General features: G+C 42.5%; 1 protein-coding gene across 9 annotated transcripts in view; it reads left to right on the top strand.

The window, feature by feature from the left end:
* The window catches only part of JARID2 (jumonji and AT-rich interaction domain containing 2), a 258,168-nt gene that overhangs the window by 132,190 nt on the left and 100,375 nt on the right, over positions 1-25,603 (top strand). For 8 of the 9 annotated variants that reach the window (XM_089334426.1, XM_089334424.1, XM_089334427.1 and 5 more), the window contains one exon: positions 19,114-19,255. In XM_089334426.1, the coding sequence (XP_089190552.1) occupies positions 19,114-19,255 (142 nt within the window). Of the gene's footprint in view, positions 1-9,131; positions 9,281-19,113; positions 19,256-25,603 lie in introns of those variants that run through there. The other variant, XM_051855831.3, reaches the window with a different exon arrangement.

Here is a 25,603-nt window from a genome sequence, read left to right as displayed (position 1 = left end):
AGCTTAGCTGAAGTATGCAGATTCCAGGGACCCAGAGATGTGACTTGCTAGAGAGAGTGGCTCACCTTCTTCTCTGGCCTTCCTGAACACCATTGTCTTAAACGTCTGCTAGTAGAAATGGCAGGAAATCGCATTGTCATCCTTGGAATGTGGCATTGTGCATGGCCCTGCAGTCCCACCCAAGGTTCAAAGAACTGACAAATCCAACACCACCATTCTGTTTGGCTCCTGTTCATTTTCTTCCATTTCTGTAAGTGGAGTGACTGCTTTGGCTCTCTGAAGTGGTATTAACATTAATGAGATGATTTATATAAAGTTCTTAGTACTTGGCAGAAAGTCAGGAAAGAATGGTTAGTATGGAGGTTCTAGATGTACATTATGCAGTTTCTTCCCATCAACGCTTTCGCTGTGTCATGAGGCATTATACCTAAAAGAATCATCTTAAAATATTCTTCCTCTGTTGCTTTGTCCTTGATGCCATTACCTTATAATTAGACCCAACCCTAGGACAAGAAAGCAGACTGGGCCAGAAGGAATGGTCATCTCTAATTTTGCAAGGTACCTTGTAGGAGAAACATGGTGGGAGATTATATCAGTGTACAAGATGCTGGATTCTGAAGGCTTCATGGAGCGCTAGCAGAGGTTTCTGAGCATCATATGATACATAATAAAGGGTGGATTTCTGCCAGCTGGGTTGCAGGGGAGGGACTGAAGGAGGCAGAGGGAAAAAGTGACTATAAAAAACATTAGAGGGTGATGAAATGCTAGGTTCAGGTCAATGAAGAAAAATTAAGCCTGTCTATTTTCAGCTGCTTTTGAGAAGTGATAAGAGGCTATGCTACGTAAGCATTCATTTAGCAATCTGTCAAATCATATTCAACCAGAATTCCTGGATTCTTGCCATTTCAAGTAATTTTGAATGTAAATATGTAATATTGGAATGTGCCACTGACATTAGATCCTAATTCTAGTTTTGCCTCTGACTAGGTACTTCTGCAAACGAATCAGCCCTTCACTGGCATCTTCCTTCTGTAAAATGAAACCGTGGCATCCCTTTTGTCCAGTATGGTTTGGTTTTGGTGGTGAACGACATTCCTGTTCTTCTCTGAACCTGGTACCTCCCTTGTGCTGTTGGGTCAGGAAACATTTGTTTGCTTTCTTTTGAGGAATTTTGAAGGAAATGAATGATCTGGAGTAAATAGTCTTGTGCCCACTGCCTGTCACCTGTGTTATGTTTATGAAGGCTGACGTGAGCCCAGAGTGTGGTGCGCGTGTGTGTGTGGGTGTTTATACTTTTTTTTTTTAAAGTGTGTGTGTATTCCTGTAGCCTACAAGTAGCAAAATGTGAGTCCAGCTAAGCTGAAGTCCAAGTGGGACTTCATCCGTGGTGATTGGTGACCTCAGGTCCTTCCCTGTGCCTTCAGTATCTATTAGGATGGTCTAAAATGATTTCTTAGCAAAAGATCACCCTTTTACATACTAGGTTTGTAAGCAGACAGGTTTCTGCAGTTTTAGTTTTCAGAATAACTTTGTGTCTCTGTAGTGGTTGCATTCTGTTGTTGCCCTTTCCCCTGATTGATTGCTACCTTAGGCCTTTTCCTCTCTCCATCCTGTCACACTAAGCAGTCACCCTGTTTGCAGGGGTCTAAGTGCCTAAGCTTCCAGCCGAGACTGCTATTGCCTGCAGACTTAGTACTGAGTCTGAATGTTTGATCATTGTAAGAGCTGCCCAACATGGAAGCATTTGTCTGTATCTGCCTTGTCATAGATGGTAGCCATTGGATTCATGTGCATCTAGAGCCTTTGAATCCTAGCTGATGTGATGAAGTGATAACATCTTGTTTTTCATTTACTTCATTTTAATTTAGAATGAGAAAGGTAGATGTGGATAGAGGCTACAAGATAAGACAGTGCAGCTCTAGAAAGGGTGAGCAAGGAGTGATAATGACAGTTCTTCTCTTCCTTTTGTTATGTTTTTTGGCAGATCTTTCCAGATACACATTGTAGTTCATTTCAGAAACAGTAGTATTTGGGTATCATGGAATGCTGTATAGACTCTTAACAATATGAAAAAAAAAAAAGATTTTATTAAAATACCTTCAAGTGTTAGAGCCATTTTAGAATACTCTTGCCCATACTATTCATGCTACTGAATTCATATTGTACTATACTCTAGCATAGCAGTGTGTTATTCCTGCCTTTGTCATTTACCATACCCCAGCTTTCCATTAGCTCCTGGTAAGCTATGTTTAGTATAACTTAACTTTCATCATTGAGTAATTCTTTTATGCTTGAATACTATTTCTGTGCTGTTGCCATACCCAATTTCCTTTTGAAACCATGTAAATTTTACAATTTCCTTTACTAGAAGTATTCATTATAATTTTGGGGAAAATTAAAGATTTCAGAAAGTTACCATTGGAGGCTGGTGCCGCGGCTCAGTAGGCTAATCGATTACTCTGCCTTGCGGCGCCGGCACCCCGGGTTCTAGTCCCGGTCGGGGCGCTGGATTCTGTCCCGGTTGCCCCTCCTCTTCCAGGCCAGTTCTCTGCTGTGGCCTGGGAAGGCAGTGGAGGATGGCCCAAGTGCTTGGGCCCTGCACCCCATGGGAGACCTGGATAAGTACCTGGCTCCTGCCTTCGGATCAGCGGCCATTGGAGGGTGAAGCAACAACAAAAGGAAGACCTCTCTCTCTCTCACTGTCCACTCTGCCTGTCCCCCCCCCCCCCCAAAAAAAAAAAAAAGTTACCATTGGAGAGAATTCAGTAAATATTCACAATTTTAGTTTAACCTTAATTTTAAGAAGGATTATTATTGGCAGTTTTGACTTTTTAAATATTGAGCAAATAAGAGTTTTTGTTTAGAGAATATAAAAATATATGAAAGTATATGCTTTGATGAAAACAAACAAAATGTGTAAAATTGAAGATTATAAAAGGTATGTTATCTAGAAGCATATAATATCTTGTTGAGATTTTTTGAGTGCTAAATTAAGTTTTCCTAAAATTTTGCCCAAAAATCTGCAGGTCAGGTGAATTTCTAGTTTTGACTAGTGAGTGCTAAGAAACTGTAGACAGGTATTCCCTGTGTAAAATTTAAAACATATGGAGGTAAGCTCTCAGCAGTAACTTGCATGTGGACACAGTAGAATGCAGCTTCCTTGAGGAGATGCTGATCTATTCACTGGGTATTTTCTTTTTTTCTTTTCTTTACTTCTTCTTCTTCTTCTTCTTCTTCTTTTTTTTTTTTTGGGGGGGGGGCAGGCAGAGTTAGAAAGGTCTTCCTTTTTCCATTGGTTTACCCCCCAAATGGCTGCTATGGCCACACATTGCGCCGATTCGAAGCCAGGAGCCAGGTGCTTCCTCCTGGTTTTCCATGCAGGTGCAGGGCCCAAGCACTTGGGCCATCCTCCACTGCCTTCCCAGGCCACAGCAGAGAGCTAGACTGGAAGAGGGGCAACCGGGACAGAATCCGGCGCCCCAATGAGAACCAGAACTCGGTGTGCTGGTGCCGCAGGCGGAGGATTAGCCTATTGAGCCACGGCGCTGGCCTCACTGGGTATTTTCTATAAGAAATATTTGTTATTTTCTATAAGAAATATGTTAAAAGTTTTCTTCTTGTTTTTAGTTACTTATTAGAGAGAAGGAGTGAGGACACCCCTTCCAGAGCTTTCTGGTTAATTCCTAAATGTGCACAAGGGCCAGGGTTGGCTCAGGACAGAAGCCAAGAGGGAGGAACTGAATCCAGGCCATCCCATATAGAATGGCAGAGACTGCTGCCGTCCTGGGTCTGCATTGGCAGGACTCTGGCTTTATGAGTGGAAACAAAACCAGACATGCTGTTGTGGGACACAGGTATCTTAATTGCAAGGCATGTAGTAGGTGCTACTGAAAGCTGAATAGGAAAAGGAGCAGGCCTGCATTCCAATATTGGAGTATATAACCTCCACTCTAGCCCAATTTCTAGCTAATTTGTACCCTGGGAAAGCAGGTGATGGATCCATCACTTGAATTCCTGACACTCATGTGGGAGCTCTGTATGGGTTCTGGGCTCCTGGCGTCTAACTGGTTAAGCCCTGGCTGTTTGGGGCATTTGGAGAGTGACTCAGCAGATAGAAGATTGATATCTTGCTCTTTCATGTAAATCAACCACCCTCTACCCCCCCCCCCCCCCAATTTGGTACTTTCTAGGCTTTCAGAGAAGAAAGAGCAGTCCAGAGAAACTGTAGCTTTAGAGTAAAAGTAATGAAAAGGGGCCAGCACAGGTAAGGCCACTGCCTGCAGTGCCGGCATCCCATATGGATGCCAGTTCCAGTCCTGGCTGCTCTACTTCCAATCCAGCTCTATGCTATGGCTTGGGAGGGCAGTGGAGGATGGCCTGGGTTCTTGGCCCCTGCACCTTCATGGGAGACCTGGAGGAGGAGGCTCCTGGCTTTGGATCAGCGCAGCTCTGGCCATTGCGGCTGTCTGAGGAGTGAACCAGTGGATGGAGGACTCTCTCTGCCACTGCCTCTGCCTCTCTGTTACTCTGTGTTTCAAATAAATAAATGAATGAATCAATGAATAAACAAACGAACGAACGAATGAACGTGTTGTTTGCCATACATACAAGTTCCATACTGGCTTCTCTAATGTCTTCATCTCATGACTCCAGGTTTCAAATCGCTAGTCAATCTATTTTATGGCTCAGGAAACTGATGTAGCATTCTTTCATCTTTTCATCTTTTTTAACATTGATACAGACAAAATTCAAACCTGTGAAAGCAGCAGCAAAATAATGACAAGCTGTGCATACATCTTTGTGTCTCTTATTAATACTTCATTATTTTTAGCAATGAAATTATCAAGTTACAGACTTGTTAGCATCCATTTCCAAGTTGCTAATTCAAAATGTTTAGTCAAGTTATCGTAGTTTTATATGAGTGTTTTTCGTTTTGTCAGATTTGAGAAGGTGATCTATTCCTTTCCACTTGTGTCCTGATCAGCCTTTTGCTTTAGTCCTATTAGAACTTTAGTCATTATTCTCTAGGTAAGGGAAGTATTGTCATTATGGCTGATTTTATTATTTGATGACATTTTTTAAATATTCTCATGATGTTCATTCCTGTTTAACGTGGCATCATTTTTGTCTTCACCTTTTTTACTCCATAAAATGAATGATTTCCAAAGTAATGTTCAGTGCATTCTATCTTATATTCTCTTTTCCAACCAAATAATTAAAATACATGTAATCGGAGCCAGTGTTATGGTATAGCAGGTTAGCTATAGCTTGTGACACCACATCCCGTATCAGAGCATGGGTTCTAGTCCTGGCTCCTCTGCTTCTGCTCCAGCTCCCTCCGAATATACCTGGGATCCAGCAAATGACGGTTCAAGTGCTTGAGGCTTTGCCATCCATGTGGGAGACCTGGTTGGAGTTTCTGCCTCTTATTTTGGGCTGGCTTAACCCTGACCTTCTCAGCCATTTGGGGAGTGAGCTAGTGGTAGAAGATCTTTGTTTCTCTTTAACATTTAAAAAATGACTTTATTATTTTTGAGCCATGCAAAAGACTGACTAGCAGCTAGGAGCTTCTTCCACGTCTGCCATGTGGGTACAGAGGCCCAGTCACTTGGACCTTCTTCCACTGCTTTCCCAGGTCATATCAGAGCTGGCACACACATGGGATACCTGCACCACAGATGGAGGCTTAGCCCACTACGCCACAGTGCTGGCCCCAAGAGCCATTCTTTAGCATTCACAGTGCAGCACAAACCTCTTCACGTATATATCTAAAACACCCAAACAATTGGTGTTGTCTTTGCTTCCATTAAACTGAAGAAGGAATTGGGGCAGAGAAACGGTTCAGTGGTTCTGCCTCAAGCCCACAGTCCCTGAGGAATAAGCCAGTGTTGGAAACAGGCATTCTTGTTCAGCTGGTGTCATGTGTGTTTGGACCCTTAGTGCAAAGTGCCCCCCTCAAATTAATTTTAAAAAGCCACGTGGAACATTTTTTTTCTGATACTTTCTTAGTTTGAACATACTGCTTTAGTGGAAATATTTCTGTTTCACCTTACTGCATTCTTGTAACTATTGGCATCATTTTATAATATAGAACGTAGCTTTGAAGTCATGTTGGTTATTGGGTCAGCCACATGTATTGTACCCATCAACAATTGCTAGTGCTTTATAATTATCAAACCCTCTTGGAAGTAGATCAAGCCAAATTCCATGTGTACTTAATTCTGCTTGGTATAGTGTCAATATATTAATTTTCATTTAAATATAATCCTAACAAGTAATTTTTATTACTATGCTACTGCCTTAGAGTACCCGCTCTTTAATAATGTTTTTAAATGTCAAATATTAGCTCATTAGATCACTTTCCTACCTTGGCTTTTACTATAGCATTCGTGATATAATCAATACTATGTAATTTTACCCCAATAACAGCAATTTCATTATAAATCGACAGCTAAAGCAGTGTGATTATTTAATATTCTATGTTTTCTATTGAAATATTCAGGCTTCACAACCTTGTACTCACATGGCAATCCTTTGTTTTGTTTTTAAATGCACTGAGCTCAAATGCTAAGATGCCTCATTGGGTGTACTTTGTATAGGGACCAAGAAATCAGAGAGCCCTCTGAAATGTTATGGATTCTTAGGAAATTCTCCTAGATTTGCTTCAATTTTTTTTAAAAGAATTATTTATTTATTTATTTGAAAGGCAGAGTTGCAGAGAGGCAGAGGCAGAGGCAGAGAGGGAGAAACAGAGAGGAGACAGGTATCGACATCTTCCATCTGCTGCTTCACTCTCCAGTTGGCCGCAACAGCCTCCTCTGGGACTCTTATGTGGGTGTAGGGGCCCAATGACTTGTGCCACATTCCGCTGCTTCTACATCATCAGGGAGTTAAATCGGAAATGGAGCAGCCAGGACTTGAACTGGGGTCCATATGGAATGCCACAGGTGTAGGCTTAACCTACTTGCCAAAGCGTAGTAAAGCGGAATAGAAGGGCAGTCTTTCAGTCATTAAGTTTGGCTGCGACAAAAAAATAGAAGAGACACTACAGTTGAGAATCTTAAGGAATCTTCATATTTGGGGGCATGTTCTGGTATTTGCATATTGAAACAAATGACAGAGCCTTCATATTAAGTTGGGATACAGAAAAAAATCCTTATCAGTCTTTCTTTCACCTCCTCTTTTTAGTGTTTAAATGTTTGTGTTACTGTCCTGAAGGCGCTGTGAGTCTGAGCTGATGTTTTTGGTGTGCTCCTTCTTTAGTAATACAGTAGTAGATCATCGAAACAACCGCACACCTATCGGTGTTGCCGAGTTAAGAATTTGATTCTATCCTCCACCCACAGTTGGACCCCTAGGACTGGAATAGGTGCTTTTGATTAGCTAAGGAGTCAAAAGACGTCCCAGTAGAAGGAGATGGAGTAAGCCATGTAGCCATCCCTAAATGTCCTTTAATGGACTGTGTGATGTAGGCTTTGTTGTGATACGTGGCAGACACTTGTCCACATTGCACTGGATAGCATTCTGTAAAACTCCTGCTCTTCCAGCTCATGCTTGGAACCATTGCAGAGCTGTCTTCCTCCTTTGTTTTCTAGGGGATTCTGTTATGAGGCTGTCCTGGTGTGTCAGCCCCCCTTTCTCCCCAACTGCCACAGATTCATGGATGAACTCCTGTCCATTGAGACATAGGGAGTGACTTTGTTAAAAACCACCTTTATCTAAGCCCTTTGCCTAGGAATGGGCTACAGTGTCTCCAAGGCATTATGTAGAATCTTGATTTTAAGGTGGTGTCTAACAAATAAATGTTGGGGAACGCCGTCACCCAGCTCCTGATATTCTTTATTTTTGTTCTAAAACAATCCAGCAGGAGTTGGTTGTAGTGCAAAGAGTGTATACTCACTGACCAGTGGTGGGTCACTGTTGTCAGAGGGATTTCTCTTCTGAACGAGGTGATTACCTGCCTTGTGGGCTTTTATGAGATGTAGATGGGTCAGCAAATAGAAACTAACCAACCAAACATAGGAGTGATCTGTATTCCCAGATCTGGCAGATTTGGACAGGAAACCTGTCAGTGCCATGTGTGCTCTTACAGCATTGCGTGCATGCCTCATGCACAGGCCCCCCAGCTCCCCCATGTCAAGAACTGTGTGGGTAGGGGTAAGAGCATGTGTTTTGGACAGAATCATTGCCAGCTGAAGTTTAAAAGCTCCAAAGAATTGACTTTAAAACTAAAAAATATTGTGCATGCTGAAATGAAAGGACATGGGAGCTGCAATTCCCAGATGCCAGTGCGCCAGCCGGCCCTTGTTGGACTCCTGCCCTTGCCCCTTCTAAGCAGCTGCCAGGCCACAGAGCCTGTTTTGTGAAAGAACCTCAAGAAACAATGAGGGAGAAGAGCTTCTGTTTGATTAGATTAGATCAATTTATGTGCTTTCTGGAGGGGCCTGTGCTGGGCTGGGGGAGGGTTGTCCCTTCCTGGCCAGGCAGCTTTGGCCCAGGTGGCCTATGTGGTCACTTCATAGGTAATGAATCCGTCTAGCTGGGAGTGGAGGGAGGGAAGGGTGGCTGGAGGAGGAGCCATGTGCAGAGAGGTTTCTGCAGTCTGTCTGGAGAGCTGCCTAGATTTTCCAGCCAAAAAAATAAATACAAATAAATAAAAGGCAAGTGGTGAATGACAATTTATGATATTAAAAAAGGATGCCATTGTGATTGTGCCCTGGAGCCCGCTGTCCTTGGGGGTGGGGCATGAGGCAGAGGGAGTGTGCCTGACTAGGGCCAGGGACACATGAATGTGTGCTTGTCCCCTCCAAGGAGTCCCCCCAACCCCATCGGTTACAGATTCTGGGATTTGGATTTTTCTGCATTGCAGGTTAGGTATGGAAAATGACAGGATGAAAGCCAGTCGCCCTTTTCCTTTTTTCTCATTTTAATTTATCGGGAGAGAGAGGAAAAAAAAAGCCATCCAGAGACCCCTCCTCTTTGGTGTTCGATTCCCTCCCAGGCACATAAATAACCTCCTCTCTGGCTGTCTCCCCTCCCCCTCGGCCCCATTGCCGGTCGGCTGTCCTATTGCCGCGCGGAATCTGCACTGCCGCTTGCTTATTACGTACAGGGGAGGATTGTTGACAAGTGCTCCAGCCTGCTCACTGCGCTCGCCCTCCCTCCCTCTGTCCTTCTTCCTCTCTGTCTCTCTGCAATGCTCCGGCTCTGAGGATGGCTGCTCCACGGGTCTGTCAGGTGCAGTTTTTGGTGGCTTATCTTGAGGAACCTGGGATAGAAGGTCTGTTCCTTATCAATAAAATTAAAACCAAATAGCTCTAGTTTTGTTTCAGGCTGGTATGGCTTTTGTTGGAGAAATAGGCCTTTGTGGGTTTCCCTGTTGGGGTCCTGATTCAATCCATTATGGATGGCAAGGTGCTCTCTTTTCTCTGTCTATATATGAGTATGTAAAAAAGTGTTGTGATTTGCTTGATATTAATATTCTTTTAGCTTTGATATCCTCCCCAGGGGCAGTGGTGGTTCTTGCAAAGGCACTATGGAAATTTACAAGAGAGAATTAATGTCGCTCTTAAAGCTTTAAGCTCCTTTGACCATTTTGGCCAGATCTTCAATTTTAACCAGGCTCATATGACTCGAGCTGTTTCTCTGGGGACTGAACTGCCATTCAGGGATAGCCGATCCCTTCATTTTATTACCAGTGTTATTTGCTCACTTCCAGCATTTAAAAATAGATGTTTGATTAAAGTTAATTAGCTCATCCTTTCTTACTCTGGCTTCCTTTATAAACAGCATGTTTGGTTTCATTTCCCGTGATCTTTTATTTACCTCTCTGTTCTTCCCTTGAAACTAAGAAGGAAACTGAGGCATTTAAATAGATCCTGGTCCCTCAAGTGATTCTGAGTTAGACCTGAAAGCTTTAAACTTGAAGTGTTCTTGATTCCTCCAGTATTTCCTATGTTAACTGCATTGCTGTATGTAAACAAGGGTGAATTTTAGGGGCCATCAGTTGCAGGTGCCTCTCCTTGGCCGATGCTGTGGTCCATTCCCGAGTCCTTCACTGCCTCCATTATGTATCAGAGGCTGTTTCCGTGGGCACTGTGGGCCTTTCAGAACTTGTTTGCTATCAGCAGTGTTGTGTGGTTGTGTGTGTGTGTGTGCCTGTCACCCCCCTTCCACCCCCTGCAGTTTAGACTATGAATAGATTTCTTAATCCTGTCTTAATATATTCATCTGAAAAGTGGGTGGGCAGCTAATTTGTGTGTGTGTGTGAATGAGTTAATAAGGAAACTGGGGAGTGTCCCTCCCAGCCATGCTACAAACAAAACAACTTGTAACTTCCAAGTGGTGAATTTTTATTGTCTCAGGAATAAAGACAGCCAGAGCAGATAAAGGTAAAGGTATGGCTGTTTGCTTGTCCATAGATTAAGTGGGCACAAAGTAAGTGAAGATTTGCCTGTATTTCATCACAGGTTTGTACACAAAATGCAAACTTTTGGAGTTTGCTTTGATTGGAGTTGAAGTCAGCCTTACCTACTAGAGAAGTGGTTTGTTAATATGTCTTAAGTTGATGGGGTGAATGTGATGATGCTACAAGGTTGAAACATCTAAACACCCACTCACATGTTGTCATTACTTCAAGGCAGAACATGTGATATGTATGGAAATCTCCCTTCAAGGATTGCAAATCCTGTGATTTGTAAAACTAAATTTTGGCATGTCAATTTGTCCTATTGCAGGGCTTTGAACATTTGTTCGTGAAAGCGAATTCTCAGAAATGCCCTTGTTTTTACCTCTACTTCTTCTGGTTGAACTCCCTGGCTCTGCATCGATGCCATTGTTCTGCAGCCTGTTTTCCATAGCAGGCTAAACCCAGAATTGCCTTTAATCACTGTTCTTCTCAATGTGGAAGGCAGCTTTGACCTTTGAGGTGATCAGTTCTGGCCGACTCTACTGTGGGACTCTTCTACTTAGCTCATAGAAGCTGGAGTTATATTTACTGGGAGATCACAAGGATTCGTGGTTTTGGTGGTCATTTCTAGGTAGGCAATTTGTTTGGTTTGTCAGTGAGAAATTCAAAAGGTTTCAAGATGGCAGATGGACCAAGAAAAGTTACAGGCTGGAATAGAAGAGTAGAACTTTTCATTGTCACTATCTGCAATTCATTTTTCTTCCTCCTTCAAGGTACTATGTTCCAGTGGTTATGACAGTCATGTTAAAGATGAAGAATGAGTGAAAGAGGAAGAGTTTAGGGAGAGTCAGCCCTTGCTCTTACAGAGTCCAGGATATCTTATCAGAACTAACACCACAGAGTGCTCATTGTTCTGATCCTGTGAGCCCAGTGCTTTTAGTATGATCCTGTAATCTGTCCTTGGGATGCGACTCCATCCTCCAGAGAGATTTCTGTATTGAACAAGTTTGGCAATCAGTTGTTAGTATTTTTTGTTGGAGTCTCTCAGTGGGGAATGTTTCACCTCCTCATGCTCAGTCTGTGGGAAGCGGAGGGCTTGTGTCTTAGCGTGGCCGGAATTGGGCCCATTTTGGTAGCCACAGGGTCCAAGTAAGACATAGGTGCCAGCTTGCTTCTTGGTAGCTCAAGGTGCACAATGCATTGTGGGCTTAAAGGTTATTCCATCCATCTCCAGTTTAGTCACTTCCTCCTTTCTGAAGTGGGGGAAAATGATAGGGTCTGACATTATCTTCCCTACCTCAAGACCCAGGTTTTCCATGTTCATGAAAGTTGCAATGTCGAGTTTTTATCTAACACCTTTCCTGAAAAAATCGAGGAGGGAGAGGTGGTGTAAATTTCCAAAGAATGTGTTGTGGAAAATGAGACTGATGGTGATTAAAGGACTCTAGGGAGATTGTTGATATATAAGTCAATCTTTGTGTACATACTTTGGATCGGGTGTGAAATGAATAAAAATGTGTGTTGCCCTTTGTAGTCTGTGGCTGTTTTGTCTGCAGTTGGGCATCTACATAGCTGATTTAGAGTAGACAAAGGGAGCCCTCATCATTTCAGGGGGTGTTCTTCAGAGGGAAGGTTAATTGATTTACATAAGCCAAGGTTTGACACAGTTTTCATGTGCGTTGACTATAAGTGTGTCACTAACATCTGCCCCATGTTGGTCATTTGTTCTCAGCCACATCAGCATGTTGATCCCGTGAGCTCGTCAGTGGGCAAGCCTCAGCTGGGCCTGCTACCCACAGCCAGCTAGCCCGGTGTCCCTGCTGACCTGCCTGCATACAGTTGGGGTGAAACTCCTTGCTCAGGCTGACCTTGTGAAAGCTGGCCCAAGCCAGATCTTTACTGGCTAAGAATGCATACCCTTTTTGAAAAGCATCCATGTGCCTTTCAAAATCTAAACAAACGTAGTCTTGATTTTTTTTTCACTAGTAATGGCCACATACATGCTTTCTGATTACCTCAGAGAGGGTCCTTCTGCAGCTGAGGGGTCTGCTTTTATAATTTTTCTCTCAACTCAAGAGTGCTGCAAGCACTCACACACGCGTGCGCACACATGCACACTGAGAGATTGCTACCGAAAATGAAAGCTCTCTTTGGCTGCTTGACTGTTTAATATGTAATGTGATACCTTGTCTCACAGTGACAGGGTGACAGACGGCATTGGCTCTATAGTACAGAATTACCTTTTGTGAGCCTATTCTACAACAAAGCTAAACATGTTGCCTCTCCCTAATATGCTAATAAGTTTGGTGCACTCCAGATGTTTTAGGGGCACTGAAACAGCTTCAAAGCCCTCCTCGTTTCTCCTTTCCTTTTAACCCTTCTTTCGATATTGCTTTTGTGGAATAGAGGCATTGAATTTTGGTTTCGTGTTCTGTCATGTATGCATAGCTAATGGAAAAAGACTGGTGATGTTTCTTTGTCTGTGAAGCGTCATAAAATTATAAAGACTGCACCCTTTATGCTTTATTTTTCAGATGTTAGAGAAGAGTTATCTTCTATCCGTGTTTGTGTGTGTGTGTGTGTGCGTGCTGAAATTTGTGGTTACTCAGAAATTCCTTCATTTCTAAGGAGTATGTGGCCTAATTTCTGTTCATGTATCCACCTTGATTTTAAGGAAGAGGGAGACGATCCTGTACATGATATCTCCGTCTGGAACAGGAATTGCTGTTCCCATTCTGTTCCAGACTCAGAAAGAAGCTAGTTTTATTGTCTTTAGAAGCCTTTTCATTTCTTGCTAATCTGGGAGCTGGGATGAATGGCTTCTGCATTTGCAGAACCATTCATGACAGTGTTCTGGTGTGTCTGATTTCTGTGGGGTTCTCAGCCTGGAAGGTTGGCACTGTGTTGTGGTGGCTAGGTACTCATGAGCCTGTGACACACTGCTGTTGTCAGCTGACAGTAACCAGCCAAGGTTGCAGGCACAGTAGTGATTAGGAATTTTCATCGCATACATATACGTATTGCTTTTGTGCGAGACAATAGATGTGTTTAATTTAAGTTCAACCTACTGCATATTAATAAAGGAGAATAAATGCTAATGTGAGGAGCCTGTATCTTTGGGCCATTTAATTTCCTCTGTGTAACCTCTCTCCAACAAAGGTTTGTGTTGATTGGGGGAGGGGTTTTGAAAAAGAAAATCCTTTCAGTGGAAAAGATGCCATTTTATTAATTCCCATTGACTTAATAATTTTTAAAACTGGCGACAGGGTTTTGTTAAGGAAACAAAAGGCAGCACACATTGGCCTGTCCATGTTAGGACAGTGATTTAGAACAGTGGTCCTTTTGCGCCGAGGCATCATGCTCATCTTGCTGACTTGGCTCCCCTTTATTGGGCAGGCTGTGTGATTTTGTTGAGAGCCTTTGAGATGAAATGGCTAACCAGTACAGTGGAGATGTGTGAAAGGGAAATGGGTCTGAAGAAAAGAACAGGTTCAGGTTGATCCAACCCTGCAAACTTTGGCTACAAGGAAGTGTACATTTGTCTCAGTTTATGTGTCCAAATGGAAGAACAAAGATTGAATAAGTTCATCATGTACAAAGAGACAATCCTGACCGTTTATAAAAGTTGCAAAAAAATCTGTGGTTCTTTAATTTGCAGAGCAGGTCATTGATTCCCTATGGATGGACCTTGTTTTCTGAATCCTGAATGTGAGTCTGGAACCATCGTTTAACGAGAGCATGGGGACAGTGGTGTCACTGCTTTAGTTCCTTTAATGTAGCTCAGCCATGCCTTAGGATCAAAGCAGCACACAAAGTCAGTTAACTCCCAACTGTGTCTCATAGGAATCTCTTCATGCAGTTTCTCTGAATTTGTACCTTCAGATAGATATTGGATTTGGGGGAAGAGGGTACTATTCTAAGTAATTTTCTATTTATACTTCTTAGACATGTATTTTTTCCAATTGGAGTCTGTATTTGCCTAGCAGATTCTTGTAACTTTGTGTCATTTATAAGCATGCATAGAATCATTAATAAAAAAAATAGAGCAGTGAGCATGGATACTTCACTGTGAGCAGTGTTGTGATAGATTCTGCAGTCATGTTCAATTCTCTGTGATATAATTCATGCTCACACACTGTTTGATAGTGGCTTTGGTTTTCTCTTACTGACATGGACTTTATATTTCTCTACTGTAGTGGTTTTCCAGATGTGGTCCAGAGACCACTCAAAGTAGGAACTTCCCCAGGGAATATGTCAGATGGAGGTTTGGGTTTGAGGACTAGTTGCCTGGGCCCTCCAAGTAATTGTGGAGTGTGTGTCTATTGGAGAATCACTGTTCTTGAAAATTTACTGAGATGAATCATACCATAAGAAAAAGCCATTGAATATCTGACTACAAACTTCCTACTCCTCAGGCAAATCATCAGCTTCTATTACATACTAAAGTGTAAGAACTTCACCCAGTCTTCACATAGCAGCATAGTCCTCTTAGTTCCTCTGTGATCCAAATATGGCTTCAAGTTCTCTTTCTTTTCCTCTTCCACCAGCACTACCTGTTTGTGTGTGTGTGTGTGTGTGTGTGTGTGTGTGTATTTTAAAGGCATCTTACAAATCTGAACTTTTCCAGGTTTGGAATTGCTGACTGGCTGCCATGTTTCTTGTTATCCAGCACTCCCCTATTACTTTTTCCTTACCCAACACGTGCAGCATATTTTCTTTGTCCACACTACAAATCTCTCCTCAGTAGAATTTAGATTTTCTTTGGTTGCACCTGCATCCGCCGAGTCCTGTTAGATTGTAAGTAAATGTTTGATAGAATTCAGTCTTCCCTGCTTTTCTTTGCTGTTCCTGTATTATTGTTGAAAAATTGAAAACTCACCAAGAGGGGCCAGCATTGTGACATAGTAGGTTAAGACTCTGTCTGTGATGCCAGCTTCCCCTATGGAGGCAGGTTCAAAACCCAGCTGTTCCACTTCTGGTTCAGCTCCCTGCTAATGCGCTGAGAAGACAATGAAAGATGTCCCAAGGACTTGGGCCCTTGCACCCATGTGGGAGACCCGGAAGAAACTTTAGGCTCTTGGCCATTGTGGGCATTTAGGGAGTGAACCAGCAGATAGAAAACATCTCTTTCTCTCCTCTCACTCTCTGTAACTCTGCCTTTCAAATAAATAGAAATATGGAACAAAAACTCACCAAGTTTACACTTAAACATAAGGTATACATCTCATATTTTGTTATATATTATATTCCTGGCAATGTCTCCTTTTCTTCCACCCCTATGTAGTGACATTACTAACGTTCTCTGATGTAGTGCTCATCAGTAGACATATTGTTTTAACAACCTGTACATTTGCTTATCTAGAGCCATACTAAAAAAAAATTCAGTTTGAATGTATTTGAGTTAACCAGTACATCTAAAATATTTCCACAGTTAGTCAAAATACAATTAAATATTAGCTGTACAATTAACTAAAGTTGAAATAATATTTCAAGTACTCAGAAGTTATATCTGACTGCTAACTACTCTAATGGATAGCTTAATTCTTACTTGTCTGAAATACGGGGTATGCATTTTTCGTTTAAAAAATTTTTTTGACATGCAGAGATAGAGACAGAGAGAGTTATAGACAATGATAGACAGACAGAAAGGTCTTCCTTCTGTTGGTTCACTCCCTCAATGGCCACCACGGCCAGTGCTGTGCTGATCTGAAGCCAGGAGCTGGGCGCCTCCCCCCGGTTTCCCACATGGGTGCTGGGACCCAAGCACCTGGGCCATCCCCTGCTGCCCTCCGTGGCCACAGCAGAGAGCTGGACTGGAAGAGGAGCACCCGGTGCCCCAACCGGGACTAGAACCCAGGATGCTTGCGCCGCAGGCGGAGGATTAGCCAAATGAGCCACGGTGCCATTTTATTTATTTATTTATTTATTTGAAAGCCAGAGTTATAGAGAGGGAGAGAGAGAGAAGATCTTTCATGTGCTGGTTCAAACTCCTGATGGCTGCAGTTGCTGTCACTGGGCGTGTCCAAAGTCAGGAACTTGATCTGGTCTCTCAGGTGGGTGGCAGGGGCCTGAGGATCATCTGCTGCTGCTTTTCCCAGGCATGGAGCAGCTGACACTCAAATCAGTGGCCATATGGTATGCCAGCATCTCAGGTGGTAGCATTATCTGTGATGCCACAACTCTAGCCCCATGAAATATACTTCATCCTTGTATTAAATTTCCATACAGTTGTGTCTCCTTTTTGCATTACAGTGAAAAATCACCGCATATCCTTTTTTTTTGGAAAGTTGTGTGCTATTGTTTTCATGTTGTAGTCATAAGTCTTTTTTTTTTTTTTTTTTCTTTTTTTAAAATTTATTGATTTATTTGAAAGGTAGAGTTACTGACAGGCAGAGGCATGCTGGGGCAGGGGGGGTCGTCTTCCTTCCGCTGCTTGACTTTCCAATTTGCCGCAATGGCCAGAGCTGAGCCAATTCTAAGCCAGGAGCCAGGATCCTCATCCGGGTCTCCAGTGCAGGTGTAGGGGACCAAGGACCTGGGCTATCTTTTGTTGCTTTCCAAGGCCATAGCAGGAAGCTGGATTGGAAGTGGAGCAGTCGGGTCCCAAACCAATGCCCATATCTCATGTGGTCTCTGCAGGCGGTGACTTTACCCACTTTGCCAAAGCACCGGCCCCAGGTAGTCTTAAGTCTTAAAACCACATTGGTTTACATAAATAGCTATCAGGTTTTATTTACCACAGTAGATTTCCAGCCTTATGTTATTACTCTCTGAAATGATGTATAGCTCAATACCTGGAGAAATGGATGCATAATAGGACAGACCCCAGGATATAAATAGTTACCCAATAGTGGGCTGGACTGGAAGAGGAGCAGCTGGGACTCCAGCCAGTGCCCATATGGGATGCTGATGCTACAGCCAGAAATTCAGCCTACCACACCACAGCACTGGTTCCCTGTATAGTTTTTTGTTTGTTTCGTGTGTGTGTTTTAAGATTTATCCACATATTTGAAAAGCATAGTGTCAGGGAGAAGGAAGAGAGAGAAAGATTTTTCCATCCACTGGTTGATTACCCAAATGGCTGTAACAGCCAGATCTGTTCCAGGCTGAAGCCAAAAGGTACGAACTCCATCTGAGTCTCCCACATGGGTAGCAGGTCCCCATACATTTGGGCCTTCATCTTCTGCTTTTCTAGAACCATTAGTAGGAAGTGTCACAGCTGAGACTTGAACTGGCACTCCAACATGGAATTCTAGCTTTGAGCAGTAAATTAATGCACTGCACCCCAATGCCAACCCCTTCTGTGTAGTTTTCAGTGCAACAGTAACACTGGTAGTGTTTTAAGACAGAGAATTAAGTGTTTACAGTTAGTGAGAAGGCTTGAGGACCATGAATCAAGGGGCCACCTTGTTGCTTTGACTTAAAGTTTGAATTCTGTGGAGCTGCAGAAAGTGTGCTGTCATTGCTGGTACAAGGCCATCTCCTGATGGCTATGAAACCAATGACTTAACAGTCCCTGTGGACACTCGTGTTCGTGGACAGACACTTCCTGTTCTTCAGAACCTGCATCCTTTCATTTTATTCATCCTTGCAAAGGAATTTGGTTGCTAGAAAATGATGCTTTTATTCAGCTGTTACCTCCTAGTGCTTATTAAAATACTTCCTGTAGTACTTAGTACATAGTTGTATCTAGAGCACTTCTGACGGCTGACAGCTGCTTCCCCAGTCCCTTTCTCCATTTTGGTTATGAAAAAAACACTTCAGTGGGAGCCAAGAGTCTCCCATATATGTGCGGTTCCGTAACTGCATCCTCTGAGAATGATCTGAAACAGCCTAGCTACAACCCAAGTTAATGGATGGCTATGAGAAGCTCTTGGAGGATTTCTAGTTAATGGGTATGCTGCAGCTAAAAAGTCAAAATGCTGTGTCTTGTGTGGCAGGTACTGGTTCCTGAGGGTGATTTAAGTGCCTCTAGAGTAAATATGTAGCACTTCAGGAATAACAAATTTGATTTGGTTTTGATAATCCTTTCTTCCTTCCCACCCCATGCTTGAGCCACAAAAGATGCAGATGTATTTTAAACAGGATCCCTACAACCTGTAAATATTACTATGATTTCTAATGTTTGCTTGAATTTCCTACTGTTGAAATTGTTTACTTGTCTGGCATTGCATTTTCTTAAAATATTTTTTACTTTTTATTTATTTGAAAGGAAGAATTTAGAGGTATAGACACACAGAGAGAGGTCTTACATCCACTGGTTCACTCCCCAAATGACTGCAGCAGCAGGAGCTGGGACTATCAGAAGCCCAGAACCAGGAGCCTCTTCTGGGTCTCCCTCATGGGAGCCAGGGCCCAAGCACGTGGGCCATCCTCTGCTTTCCCAGGCCACAGCAGAGAGCTGGATCAGAAGTGGAGCATCCAGCATCAGTGCCCATGTGGGATGCCGGCACTGCAGGTGGCAGCTTTACCCGCCATACCACAGCACCAGCCCCATTTCTTTCTTTTCTTTTTTTTTTTTTCCCAAAGGCTTAAATTGAGGTTTTACTTTCCTCTGCTCCTTGAAGAGGGATAAGTAACTTCAGCTTCTCATCAGTCCGCATTCTTGTCTGTTTTCATCCACTGTCATGTAGGGTTAAGTATGATAACATGCCACTTCCTAATGTGATGTGTCTCAAGTGTTTGTAACCTTCTCTCACCTGTAGGGCTCCTTGGTACTGACCAGTCTAAGGGATTCGGACCAGCATCAGAACAGTCAGAGAATGAGAAGGATGATGCATCCCAAGTGTCCTCTACTAGCAACGATGTTAGTTCTTCAGATTTTGAAGAAGGGCCGTCGAGGAAAAGGTTAGTACCCAAGGCTGAAAATATTCACAGCCATACCATAGACTGTAATAAACTCAGGCTTTAGTTTATGTCTCCTGGGGACAGATGTGGGCCCATTTTCAAAGTCTCCATTGAGGTTTCTATGGAGGAAGCAGAATTACGGGTTTTTTGTATTACATATCCTGGTTCCTATGTCTTGTCCAGTAATCAAAATAAACATGAATAAATAAAAAGTTATAGTGGGTTAAACAAACAAGTTCCATAATGATTGGCCAAAGAGTTGCCAGCTTCTAATATGTGTTCTTTTTTAATTTGATCCTCTTCAGTAGTAATCTCAAGGATATGTCAGCTAGTGTTTGCCATTTCTAAAGACAGATGTTTTTCAACATTTTAAGAATTAAATATTCTGGTTCTGAATTTTTTTTCTTTTTTCTTTTTCCTTGTCAGGAAACCAGGAATTATACTGTTACACTGTGGGATTTTTAAAAACCATGGTGTTCGCCCAAGTTAGTAACTATACAACTGGTTCTTTTTGTTATGACTTATTATAATTTATTTCAAAGGCAATGAGAGAGGGAGAGAGATCTTCGATGTGGTGATTCACTCCCCAAATGGTTGCTGTGGTCAGCAATGGGTGAGCCTGAGGCTTCATCAGGTCTTCCATATGGGTCACAGGGGCACAACACTTGGACTATCTTGGCTGCTTTTTCAGGTGTCTTAGCAGGGAGCAGGACTGGAAGCAGGGCAGCTGGGACTTGAACTAGCACTCAGATATTGAGTGGTGGTATCATAGGCAGTAGCTTAACCTGTTTCAACCACAACAGTTGCTACAGAACTGGTTCTTAAAACTCAACTCATGATTACTTTTTTATGACTTGTGAATTTTTATGACTTGTGAATTGTAACTGAAAATAGGTTTGTGATGGCTTATATGGAAGTTGAGTTTGGCAGTGTGGTAAGAGTTTTTGGTTTCATTGTCAGTGATGTTACAAAATAATACTTCTGCCCTCTTTAATATTTATATTTCATTTCATTCTACTTATTTTCTATGGTCATATTTCTGAATTTACTGAATGTATTACAGAGGTTGATGAAAAGAGAGAAAGATGTTTTTGGGTTTGTCTTCTTTATTTACTCCTAGCACTGAATGGTGGATACTTTTTGCAGCTATGTAATGTCTGTATCCAATGAAGAACTGAGTATAGTGGACAATGAATGAAAAAACAGATGAGCCTGTGTAGATACTTGAAATTCTCCCGAAGTTATACAGTGGAAATTTGAGTTATATAGCTTGTGGGGAGCAACTCGGATTAGACTGTTACTCGAATTAAGACTTATTCTATGCATCTGCTCTCCCACAATATGGCGCTGGGAGAGGAGGAAACAGCTTCTACACAGCTGCCTCCAGTTCAACCAATAAACAGCAGGACCTGCTCCTGATTGGAGGAGAGCAGTGTACTCTGCGTGTGGGTAGCAGAGTTGGGATTGGTGGAAGAGGACTATAAAGGAGGAGAGAGACAACATGCACCGGGAACATCTATCTGAAGGAACACCTGAGCAGCCCCCGAGAGAGCCGGCCAGCGGTGTGCCGCTCCCCCGTGGAAGTGGGGAAAGTGGCTAGGGGGAACCGCCCTTCCACGGAGGTGGAAGGGATGGTAGCCAACCCGGGAAGAACCAGCAGCAAACCCGGGAAGGGCCGAGCAGACAAAAGAACAGCGCAGGGTCCTGTGTCGTTCCTCCACGAAGACGGGGAGCGATATAATGGTGCCGTGACTCGGATAGGAAACCTAGGCAGGGTTTCCTTCACGAAGAGGGGGAGCGACATAGCTTAACTCCTTCAGTTTTTTTCTTCCATCATGAATGTCTTGGTTTAAATTCGCCATATTATACTAAGAATATATTGATTTCATCCTTGATTTCTCTTAATTCTCAGCACTGTATCTTAGATGACATGAGATTTGTTATTAGTACAGTCAGCAAAGATTTGTGTGACAGATGGGTTGGTGTGCTGTGCTTGATAGCTGTACTCTTTTCAGAAATACTTGATTGGGTGGATGTTTCAGTGCTGAGCTATTACAGTGCACAAGAGACATTCCCACTACCCAAATTTATAGAACGAATCATCACAAGAAGAGTAATTTCAGGGATTGTTAAGCAGCAAATATATTAGGATGTGTAATAATGTAAGTGTTGTCCATGCTTCTAAACATGTGCAAATGTTAATATATCTGGCATGAATGCTTACATTGGTTTTGGCAATAGAATCTTACAAGTTTGTGTTTGGTAAGGCCAGTCCCCATATGACACCCCCCCCCCCAATCTGCTGATATTCATCTTGAAGCTCTAATGGTAGATGCCTGTACACTGCAGTCTCTAGGATGGAGACTCTATTTTTTTTTTTAACTTTTATTTAATGAATATAAATTTCCAAAGTACAGCTTATGGATTACAGTGGTTCCCCCCCTCCCCCTAACTTCCCTCCCACCCGCAACCCTCCCCTTTCCCGCTTCTCTCCCATTCCATTCACATCAAGATTCATTTTCAATTCTCTTTATACAGAAGATCAGTTTAGTATATATTAAGTAAAGATTTCAAGAGTTTGCACCCACATAGATACACAAAGTTCAGACCTTGCTGATCTGGTTTCTCAACTCACAAAATTAAGCCATTATATTTTTCTGGTGATACTTAAAACATGTTTTTAAAATCTTCTGTTTAAAAATAGTCATGTGTTTACAAAGTGTTATTTTTCTGTAAGAAATTCCCCCAGCCATGTTTTTCCCTGTATACTTGTACTGTTTCATTTAACTTCAGGGGTCTTTTTAACAGATATAATACTGTAGTAGAATTGCGTTTTGGAGGGATTTGTATGTTTCCTCAGGTTTCTAGTTCTTTTCGTTTTCTTTCTCTTATTTATTTATTTATTTATTTGAAAGGCATAGAATACAGAGAGAAGGTGAGAGATCTTCTAGATGCCAGTTATCTCCCCAGATGGCTTTAACAGCCAGGGCTGGGCTACACTAAAGCCAGGAGCCAGTACATTGTTCTGGGTCTCCTATGTGGGTACCAGGTGGAAGAATTTGGACCATCTTCTACTGCTTTCCTAGGCACATTAGCAGGGAACTGGATAATAAGTGGAGCAGCTGGGACTTGAAGCAGCATCCATATACCTGCTGCGTCCCAGCAGTGGTCCCTCTATTTCTGTTCTATGGAGGATGTTTTTATAGAGGAAAGACAAAGTACCAAAAAAATGAAACAAGTGTCATTTTCTGTAACCAATAAAAGATGCTCCTCTGAAATCACTCCCTTTTAAAGGAAAAGCTGACGTTTTGTCTATTGTTCTCTGCCTGTTTGAAGGACAGAACAGCCAAAGCTAAGAAGACCACAAGAAGTATTTGTGAGGTACTCATTTGCCTAAAGGCTTGGGTTAGTTTTCTGTTTGTTTTGGTCATTGTGGTATTTATTATACATTAATATATTTTTCATTGTATACAATAGTAACATGATAGAGACTTTTTTACTCCAAGGTTAGAAGGAGAGATCTTCATCAGTTGGATCACTCGCCAACTACCTGCAATAGCCAGGGTTGTGTCAGGCTAAAACCAGAAGCCTGGAAATTACATTTGGTATTTCCTGTGGGTGGCAGGACCCTAAGCAGTTGAGCCATCCTAGGATGCATAAGCAGGAAACTTGGCCAGAAGTAAAGTAGCTTGTACTGGAACTAGCATTTCAATAGTGGATAATGGCTTTCTAAGTGGTGGTTTGAACTCAGTGTGCCACAACACCTTCTCCTGAGACTTTTATTTTTTCTTTATTTTAAAAAATGATTTATTTTAAAGGTAGAATGGCAGAAAGACAAGAAATAAAGAGATCTTCCATCATCTGGTTTATTGCCAAATCTCCAGAATTGCATTAGGGTAGGTGGGTACTTGGGCTGACATCGACTGCCTTCCCAGGTGCATTAACAAGAAGTCTAGCAACCAGGACTTGAACCTATACTCCTTTACGGTATGCAGATGTCAAAAGCAGGAGCTAACCCTCTGCACTGTAACACCTGCACCCAAGACTTTTTGCCTTTAATCAGCCCCTTCTGAATGTGGTGGTGGCCATGCTTATCTTCTTACCCCTCATTCTGGTCATCTCCCAGTAGATTTGGTTAGTCCCATTTCGATTCACAGTGAGATACTCTTTGCAAGGATGATTTTGGAGATAAGGATTATTTGGCTCCTGAAGAGGATGTTGTAAAAGAAGTGAGTGATGGTACTGGGTGTATGTTAATGAGAAATGTAAAATGCATGATCCTAAAGAGGCCATTTGAACTGCATGCAGATTGTGTAGCTTCCTTTTTTTTTTTTTTTTTTTTTGACCTTAAGGATACAAGGATCTTTCTATTTATTTATTTGAAAGACAGAGTTACAGATAGGCAGAGGCAGAGAGAGGGGTCTTCATCTGCTAGAATTGTGCTGATCCAGGAAGTCAGGAAGCCAGGAGCTTCTGGATTGCAGGGGCCCAAGCTCTTGGGCCATCTTCTACTGCTTTCTCGGGACATAGCAGAGAGCTGGATTGGAAGTGGACTTGAACCGGCACCCATATAGCATGCTGGCACTGCAGGTGGTGGTTTTACCTGCCTTCCCCTGTGTAGCTTCTTATTAGGGGTCTGCCATTTACTTGTATATCCTTGGGTGGGTTGTGTGGCATGGTAGGCCTCAGTGTAAAATGTGTATGGCAGTAGTAACCACAGGATGGTTGCCTCCAAACTCAAGAAACTATTTTCATGAAGAGAATTCAAATACTCCGAATATTCTCTGTGTTACATATTATTATCCATAATCAGTGTACATGACATGAATTGCTTCATGTGAATTGCACATTAATTGGAGACTTCTCAGTTTTCAGGGAGTTTCTTATTTTTATTTTTTTAAGATTTATTCATTTCAGATGCAGAGTTACAGACAGAGAAGAGACAGAGACAGAAAAGTCTTCTGTCCGCTGGTTCATTCCCCAAATGGCCACAGCAGTTAAAGCTGGGCCTGTCTGAAGCCAGGAGCCAGGAACTGGCTGGTACCACAGGGGGATGCTTAACCTACTACGCCAAAGTGCCAACTCTGGAGTTTTAGATTTGTGCAAATTGTCTTGCTTTAATGGTGCCCCATTTGTGAGCTGATGGATAAGTGTGGGTACAAATACCTCTTTTTAAGTTACAAAGTCACAGGAAAGACTCTATGCTGTGTGACCTATTATTTACTTGCCTGCAAGAAAGCATGCATGGGGTGAGGTTGTAGTTTGGGAAGCTAAGGTGTTGGTGAGTGGATTCCGTCATGGCCGTTAGCCATTGCTTCACCTTGGGGGAAGGCACCTAGTGCTCAATACTGAGATCCATTATTAACAACAATCAGCAGATAGAGATATGGCATTTATAGTGTTTGGATATGCTAGCATACTTTTATTTTTTATGTTTTTTAAAGATTTATTTATCTGAAAGGCAGAGAGAGAGATCTTCCATCTGCTGGTTCATTCCCCACCTGGCCACAATGGCCAGAGCTGTGCCGATCTGGAGCCAGAAACTTCTTTCTGTGTCTCCCCCATGAATGCAGGGGCCCAAGCACGTGGGCTTTCTTCTACTGCTTTCCCAGGCTATAACAGAGCACTGGATTTGAGGTGGAGCAGCTGGGAAATGAACGGGCACCCATATTAAATTGGGTGCCAGCACTGCAGGCATTACCTGCTTTGCCACAGCACTGGCCCTAGCATACTTTTATTCATTTTTTTAAAAGTATTATTTATTTGAAAGCCATCCTCTCGTTACTACCCAAATGGCCTCCATGACCATGACTGGACAAGGCCCTTGATGCCCAGGCACTTGGGCCAATTTCTGCTGCTTTCCCAGGCACATTAGCAGAGATCTGGATCAGAAGTAGAACAATTGAGACAGCGCTGTTGTGGAATGCCACTATTGCAGGCAGCAGCTTAACCTGACGTGCCACAATGCTAGCCTATTGCTACTAGTACAAATGTGTAGACTATGTCTGTGCCGGGAGATAGCTTTCCTTTTTTGTTGAAGAACTGCTGTGTTATAACTTAGGAGCGGCTATATTTTAATTAGACCCTTGAGATAGTGTGAAACTCAGTTCAAACATAGTAATCCCATTTCAGCTGTTTGAATTTTGACTATAAGGAATCATTCAAAGAGTATGGATATTGAAATTGAGTACATTTTGGTTCTGAGGTTGGAGTAGGTGTTGACAATTCTCCCAGTCTGTTAACAGGTATTTTGTTCAAAGCTCAGTTGTCCGTGTTACTGTGTTTTTATACTTCTTCTGATTTACTTTATTGGCATAAAATACTTTCCTGTATTAAGATTTGGAATGG

The sequence above is a fragment of the Oryctolagus cuniculus genome, chromosome 5 (genome assembly GCF_051225735.1).
Source record: "Oryctolagus cuniculus isolate XC-2025 breed Fujian yellow rabbit chromosome 5, ASM5122573v1, whole genome shotgun sequence".
NCBI classification, from domain to species: Eukaryota; Metazoa; Chordata; class Mammalia; order Lagomorpha; family Leporidae; genus Oryctolagus; species Oryctolagus cuniculus.
This window is presented reverse-complemented; position numbering and strand designations above follow the sequence as displayed.